An 8,225-nucleotide genomic window follows, 5' to 3' on the forward strand; every position below is an offset into this window, starting at 1 on the left:
TTATTTTATTTTTTTTGAAAATAACTTATATTTTTTAGTTTTTTTTATTTAACAGTTTTCTGTGAAAAGACTATTTTTTTTATTTGAAAATTTTAACGGTTTTTTCCAAAAAAATTATCAAATGTGAGTTTTTTCCAAAATAAAAATAAAAAACGTAAGATCCATTTTCACAAAAAAAAAAAAAAAATTTTTTTTTTTTTTTTTGGAAAAAGGAAAAAGTTGAAGGTTTTCTAAAAAAATAAATGAAATATAAATTAGTTTTTTTAGAAAACAAATAAAATTAAGATTCAATTAAAAAAATCGATTATACTATTAACCTGGTATAATTGCAATCTATATCAAACATAACTGTACGCAGGGGCCATATAACAAAAAGAAGCAATAACCGTGTGTCTGTGTCACACTCTCCGTGTATCACCCGGCCACCATAACCACCATCAAGAACTCGACTGCAGGCAGTCTCTTCGGTGGTCAACCAGCCGGGGGTCAAGGCGATGAACCCAACAGTGAATTCGCTCCGCCATTCTCCATCTTCCACAACTCATCCATCAATTACAGGTCTCACCACTACCTCCCATCAATGGTTTCACCACCGCCCCCACTTACCAATCCCCAAACCTCATCTCCGCCCCACAACCTTCACGACCTTTTGTTCTCTCCGCCGACCACACCCCCGCCGCCACTTCCGCCGTCGTCGCAACCCCGACAGTAATATCTATTTTCCGACGACCGATGCCGACGCTTCATCACCTCACTTAGATTCCAAGCTTCACTTGGTAATCGACCTCGAACACTACATACCCGACAGAGCATCCCTATCTTTGAAAAAGTTAGTGAAAATCACCAAACTGAACTTCAATCAGTTCGTTGACTCTGGAATCGACGCCGTGGAGGACTTGCAGACTATGATCACCGTCGACAGTAATAAGAAAGTCGTGGTGTCCTGCCGAAAAACAACGGTTTATTTCATCGGCCAGTTGATTGCTCTGAGTTTCATTACCGTTTTCGCTTTTAGGGTTTTACTGAAACTAGGGTTAGGGTTTCGGAATTTGTTCAGGCACCGGAGCAATGACGGCGGAGGGGTGGTTACAAGGATGGATAGGAGTTTAGGCGGAAGAGAGGTGGTCGTCAGCACTCAGAAAGACTCAAAGAAGGAGTTCAATGTCTCTGTGAATCCATTGTCTTCTGTTGAAGATTCGATTTTGAGCTATTCAAATTCAATGACGAAGAACTGGGAGAAATCAAAGAAGAAGCTTCCTGATTGGTGGCCGGATTCTCGTCCAGCTCCATTAGAGGGAATCGACAAGGAAGAGAATCAACGAAAAGCTAACTGGTTAATTAGAGGTTGGTTTACAATATGTGAAACAAAAAACATGAGAATCTTATTACTATAAGATTGTGATTGATTGTTAGCTATGAAAAATGAAAAGAAACCATGAAAGTTCAATGATATTCCTCAACTTGATTTCCAGCAATCATGGATTATAGAACGAGTGGAAAAGATTTTCAGGAAGATGATATAATCTTAGTAAGTCCATTCCTTTTGGTTGACTTTATGATAATCAATCGGGTTTACCTTTGACTTTTTTTTTTTTTTTTCATGAACAGCTGCGTAGAATATGCAGGATGTCTGGAGTCAAAGTTTCCATTGACACTCCTAATTCACGTGATTCAATTTATCGTGCATCTGTCGACTTTACTTTAAAAACTTGTAGCAGGTATTAATTGTATTTTTTTTATGTTAATATTTAAAAAAAAAAAAATTAATAATGTTTTTAGGGTAGGAAGCCATTCGACATTTGTTCAAATTGATGGAGAGGATGCACGAGAATTCATTGGTGGGCTTGCTGATAATATTGGCCTTGAAAGCTTTCGAGCTGCTAGAATGGTGGCTGCAGCTGTGGCTGCACGCACACGATCGTGGCTCTTACAAGCTTGGGTGAGTTATTGTATTATTATTATTATTATTATTTTTTAATGAATTTCTTTCATGTATATACTTTTAGTTTTCATTTTGTATTTCAGGCTTTGGAAATGCAAGGTAAGCATATTGAAGCGGTGGAGGAATTGTCAAAGTTATGTCTAATTCACAGGATATTTCCACCGGAAGAAGGCTCGGTAAATCTTTTGATCACTTTCGGATTCATTCCACTAGCATCAGTCTCAGTCTTAGGGCGTGTTTGGTTTAGTTTTTAAAAGCTCAAAAGTTCTTTTCCAAAAAGTTACAAAAAGTCAGGGAATCCTGACTTTTCCAAAAGTTACTAATTTGCCAAACATCTTTTTGTTTTTTTTCTTTTACAAAAAGGACTTTTAGTTGTGAAAAGCTAAGCCAAACACCCTCTTAGTCTTAGACTATGTTTGGCGTACTCCACTAACATCAGTCTCAGTCTCAGTCTCAGTCTTAGGCTATGTTCGGCGTACTGGCTGAAAAGATAGCTGGTAGTTGAAAAATTGACTGTTAAATAAAAAGCTAGCTTATAGCTGAAAAGCTAGATGATAAAAAATAACGTTTTATAAAATTAGCTGAAATATATAAAATTACATAAAATGAGTGTTTCTATAATTAGTTAAGGAGTGTATTTGGAAAGTCTTAGAAAAGCTCCTAAAAAGCTAGTCTAAGGCTGTGTTTGGCGCGCCATAGCTAGCTGATAAGCTAGTTTATTTTTCGACTTTTTTTTATATTGTCGTGTTTGGTAAGCCAAAAAGTAGCTTATAAGTTAGCTTTTTGAAAAGCTACTTAGACTAGCTTTTTAGGAGTTTTTTAAAAATTTTCCAAATACACCCCTTAATTAATTATAAAACACATATTCTTACATGTCCTTTTATATAATTTTATATATTTCAGCTAGCTTTTCAACTAGTTTTATCAAACGTTATTTTTTATCAGCTAGCTTTTCAGCTATCAGCTAGCTTTTTATTTAACAGCTAGCTTTTCAGCCATCAACTAACTTTTCAGCTAGTCCGCCAAACATAGCCTAAGTAGTTTTTCAAAAAGTTAGATTATAGCTACTTTTTGGCTTTATCAAACACGACAACATAAAAAAGCTCGAAAAATAAGCTAGTTTATCAGCGTCACAAAACACAGCTTTAGTCCAATGAATACCAACCAGGTACAGTTTGTCATGTCCAGTGTAACAAATGGAGCCTAAGAAATGCTCATTAAATAATAATTTTTAATTTTTAATTATTTATTTATTTATTTATTTTTATTTTTTTGCAGCCGGAGATGGAAATGGTAGCTAATGGGCTGGAGAAACATTTGAAATTGGAACAAAGAGAGTATTTATTAAAGATGCTAATTGGGGTATCTAGTGAAGAGAATCGAAGAAGTCTTATTGAAGCTTTAGGTTTGGTATGTTAAGTCATTTCCACATCTTGCATATTTTTTACTTTCCCTTTTTATAATATGGGCTAAATATAAGAAATAGCAATGTACTTTTATTTATTTGTGTATTATAGTATCTTAGTTTATTTCTTTTTAAAACATCATTGTGTGTTCAGTTTTTTCTTATTAAAGCATTATATACCATTGTACTTTTGTTTTTTTTATTATGACATAATTTGAACATATTAACCGATTATAATAGTGATAATTGCCTTGTATTTGGATGACATTGTTATAATCATGTACATAACAGAAAGAAATGATTGTTAAAGAATGAAAGATCACGTAAAAATGAAAAAATATGTGTTAAAGAATGATTTTTTTTTTTTTTTTTGTCTCCTTGCAGGAAATATCAGGTGGAAGTGTTGGTGATCAACAAGAAAACATGTTGAGTTAGCGTGAGAAAGAATAAAGTGACATCATGTTTAGATTAAGAGAATATCGTTAGTGTTGTTTAGGTTGTTAATGTTAGTTACAGGTGATTAAATTGGTCATTGAGATTGATAATGATTAATGTATTCGTTTCATAGATATGATGCTCAATTATTAATAGATATGATGCTCAATTATTAACAAAACCTACGTAGAAAATACCATGCTTCTTTTGATTTTATTTCATGTATTACAACTCTTTTACAAAAAGAAAAAAAACAATGAAACAGATGGAAGTTAGTTTAGGCTTATGAATGATATGCTATTTTATTACATATCCTAATTAATATTATCTAATGTGTCATTCTATTGATTTTTTCAATTAGGTTATAACCCGTGTACTACACGGGGACAATATAATAAACAACTTTGAAAATTAATAGACTTTATAATTAATAATACATTTGAAAACAATTATTTTTCTAGAAATATATAATTGCTAATTTAAATTAATTTTGTGTCAACTGACCATGTAATTTCTTTACTGAACAAAATATTATAATTTTGGAAATGGTTATTCATATCTCAGTATCTTTTATTGGAAGAACAACATCAACATACTACAACATAACACAACACTTGCATTATATCATCACATTCTACTTATTTGTCAATAATGATTTAAGAAAAGAATACAAACCTCTATAATAAACTTGTTTGCAGCAAATTCATTTGCATTATCAATGTTGACCTAAACATGATGATCACGGACTATTTTTCATACTTCTCTAAGCTATGTGGCGGTATACATGAGAGCTTGCCTGCAAGGAGGCATCTCGTTCATAATCTTCTTTATTTGAACTTCAAAACCCATACACAACAACAAAAAATCAAGTCTCCCTATCAGCAAAGATCCATATTAGATGAGTTTCTCATTTGCTTCCAAACTAAACTAAAAAAGTAAATCAATTTAAAGGTTATTTGCTTACTCAATACTCATCATATATCTCAACAACTCTAAACATAAGAAAGTTTTTTTCTTTATGATGAATATGAAATGAATGATGAAAATTAGTTTATTAAACCATTCCAAAAAAAAAAAAAAAAAAAGTTAACATATATTGCAAGTTTCCCGAATTCAAATTTGGCTGAGAAATGAATTATAAAACTATTTTATATTTGTGCCTTGTCATAAACAAAAATAGGAAAGTGTGTTGTGTTGTCTTGCATTTAACATTTTTAACAATGGTTGACATCAATAACAAAGTGAATGGGTTTACATATCAGGATTGTCATACCCATCCCAACAAAGGAAATAAATAAGCGAAAAACACTATGTTTAAGAAGATGAAATGAGAGAAACCAATAATCACTTTGGAATCAAATTGCATTTCTCAAAATACAAAAATATATTCTTAAAAGAAATACAATTTGAGTAATTTAAGATGAACATAAACCCATGATAATTGGAAAACTACTTAGACAAATGGGATGTAATGATAGAAAATTAGAATCAAACATCGGAAAGAAAATAAAAAAAAAAAAAAAAAAAAAAACTCAAAACTGTGAAATCGAAAAACATAATTGATGAAAAATCTAAATCTAAACAAATTAAAACCATAGAACCAAACGATACACAAATTTCTGATTTTAACCCGTTTTTATCCACCATAGTTGTGTCAAACATCTATAAAATACACATCCTTCAAACAAACAAAATTCCAACATAACAGCTCTAAAAAAATACACATACTTCAAACAAAGAAAATTGCAACATATCGGTTCAAGAAACATTGAAATCCTACTCTAATGTCGGAGGTAACGTTCTTTGCTTATCAATTTAACATACAACAACTTGAACCTGGAAAATCAAATAGAAATAAAAAACAATGGGACATCAAATATGGTAAGGAAGAAACCAAAAACAATGGGAGATCTTGTATTCCCGTATCAGTAAAAAGAGGCATATAAGTTGTATATCAACAAATTATAATCGAAATTTAAAAAAGACTTCTTACCTACAAACATTTTGTGTGACTTTGCCTAGAGAGATGTCGCCTAATGATCCTTCAAAGATCCATTAACGATCCAAACACAAATATTATTAGTAACCAAATCAACATCCTTTATAAAGCACTATATAGAAATAGTCAATGTTGGTAGGCTGTTATGGCTAGCAATTAAAAAAAAAACTATGTTTCTTATTAGAGGAAATAAATAACATGTCTTCCATATGTGACCATCGTAAGAAGAAGGTCTTGGAGATGAAGATTACCTAGAATCAAGATTCAGAGGTGAACGTGACTTACTTCGAGTTACGAAGTTTCATTTCTTATACACTGTTTTGTCGCTTGATATGGTAAGTAAGCAAGTAGAAGGGAGTTCTGTATTTTAAGAGAGAAAAAGATTGGGTGACCGACGACCATTTTAAGGAGGACTATCATACGAAGACTATGATTTTGCCGAGATCTATTGTGCAGATTAAATTGAATGGAATTCAAAATGTTTGCTGATTTATTGGATTGATTTTGCCGAGATTTATGATGCAGATCAAATTGAATGGAGTTCAAAATGTATATTACTGATTTATTGGATTGATTTTACCTATATATATATATATATATATATATATATATATATATATATATATATATATATATATATATATATATATATATATATATATATATATATATATATATATATATATATATATATATATATATATATGGAGATCAAATTGAATGGAATTCAAAATGTTTATTGCTGATTTATTGGATTATCTAATCGCTTTTAATTTTAAGACCTGATTTTTAGGGATGAATCGTGGTTGAAGTAATTGGCGGGAATAAAAGTAAAAGGGACACGTAGCAAATGAAAGGTATAGAAAAATGACATGTGCCATTTTAAGGATTCGTTTGTTTATTAGATAGGTAGAGGTAGATTTAAATTTATTAGGTATATCTTCCTGTTTAATAAAGAAAGCATTTTAATGCTATTTGGCATCTCCTCGGCCTATTGACTTTCAAAGGTAACTATGGAATATACCTTATTTGAATATCTTATCAATTAGAAACAAAATTAGTAAATCCTAATTAACGAGGTTGATTATGGGCGTCTTTGGTAGTACGAACGTTTAACTTTTAGTTTAAACAAAACGTTTTAAATTTAAAATTTCTTTATGTATCGTTTAACAAAACGCTACTGAGCTTTTGAAATCAATTTTCATAATTATCTTTAAAACTATATTTATATATTTATTTATTTTTAATCAATTGTCATTTTATGTAATTTTATATATTTTAAAAGCTTTCAGCTACTTTTACCTAACAAATAAAAGTTACAGCTTCCTGCTACCCGCTTCAAGCTAACAACTACTTTTGCCAAACACGCCCATATGAATAACTAATAGGAATCCCAAACAATTAGGCAAACTTATTTATTCCCTTTTCTCAATGCTAATTTTATTCTTTCACTATGTGTAAGACCCGTGTACTACACGGGTTTATTAAAAATAAAAATTTAATATCAATATTTAAACATTAAATTTAATATCAATATTTAAACATTAAATTTAATATCAATATCAATTTTTAGAGTTCTCATTAATTATGCCATTTATTACATTATAAATATATCATTTCTTTTTCAAAGAAGCATTTATTTCTCTTAATTGTAACCGAAATAAGTTATGATATGTGAACAAATCAGAAAATTTCATGTGGAAATAAATAAATTCTAAAAATCTATTAAAATGCCATGTGTCCAAATTAATGAGGACATGACATGTGGCAGAAAATGGGTTTTATTTATTAGTATAGATTCAGACGTAACAAATTTTTAGTGGCTTTTTACTTTTTATTTTATAACTATAATTCATAAATTATATTATAATAGTTATAAACTAGGTGCGAAACCCCTTTACGCGGGGTGTGGATTTGTTGATAGTTTTGGTCGTCTCTTCATTAGTTATGTGTGTTGTGTAGCAGAGAGGTAGTGTGTGCTTGTTTGGCTTATCAATATTGTAAAAAATGTAAAGCTATAAGTATACACACAATAAAAAAGGGACTTATATTATAGAGTTTTTAATAATTGGTACAAACTGTTATGTCTGTTACTATCTTTAGATATTGCAGCAAGAAGGCAAAGGGAATAAAAATAATTCCATTTAAGAGGTATCACCATTTCCGAACAACAAAATCTTTATATATATATATATATATATATATATATATATATATATATATATATATATATATATATATATATATATATATATATATAACCACAAGAGAAACAATATCAACCACCAGGGGTAAAATGGTAAAAATCGGAAACCTTACATATTTTTCCAAGAATCTTGTCAAAAGAGCACCTTTTACATTTGGTTTTACACACAACAGGGCAAACTCTATCTCATTTTTGTGAAGTTGTTGCTTTAGATTGTAGCTTATTGTTATAAGCCCTA

The 8,225-nt window shown here is 30.4% G+C and overlaps 1 protein-coding gene across 2 annotated transcripts; it reads left to right on the forward strand.

Moving 5' to 3' along the window:
* The first annotated feature begins 358 nt into the window (after positions 1 to 358).
* LOC145031320 (phosphoribosylformylglycinamidine synthase) lies at positions 359 to 3,963 on the forward strand. Of its 2 annotated transcripts, none has more exons than XM_078979851.1 (7): positions 359 to 1,344; positions 1,473 to 1,528; positions 1,609 to 1,718; positions 1,780 to 1,939; positions 2,026 to 2,118; positions 3,221 to 3,352; positions 3,732 to 3,963. In XM_078979851.1, the coding sequence occupies exons 1-7, from the start codon at positions 495 to 497 to the stop codon at positions 3,780 to 3,782; spliced, it is 1,452 nt and encodes a 483-aa protein (XP_078835977.1). In that variant the 5' UTR covers positions 359 to 494; the 3' UTR covers positions 3,783 to 3,963. The 2 variants fall into 2 exon arrangements, with proteins under 2 accessions (XP_078835977.1, XP_078835978.1); XM_078979852.1 differs by having other exon boundaries at positions 1,789 to 1,939.
* The last annotated feature ends 4,262 nt before the right edge of the window (positions 3,964 to 8,225 follow it).

The sequence above is a fragment of the Lactuca saligna genome, chromosome 2 (genome assembly GCF_052625555.1).
Source record: "Lactuca saligna cultivar CGN05327 chromosome 2, ASM5262555v1, whole genome shotgun sequence".
NCBI lineage: Eukaryota > Viridiplantae > Streptophyta > Magnoliopsida > Asterales > Asteraceae > Lactuca > Lactuca saligna.

Excerpts from the sequence above, each read along its gene's own strand:
- LOC145031320 (XM_078979851.1), top strand. The coding sequence starts at position 495 with ATGAACCCAACAGTGAATTCGCTCCGCCATTCTCCATCTTCCACAACT. Across the intron at positions 1,345-1,472 it reads AGCTAACTGGTTAATTAGAG|CAATCATGGATTATAGAACG; the intron begins GTTGGTTTACAA and ends CTTGATTTCCAG. Across the intron at positions 2,119-3,220 it reads TTCCACCGGAAGAAGGCTCG|CCGGAGATGGAAATGGTAGC; the intron begins GTAAATCTTTTG and ends ATTTTTTTGCAG.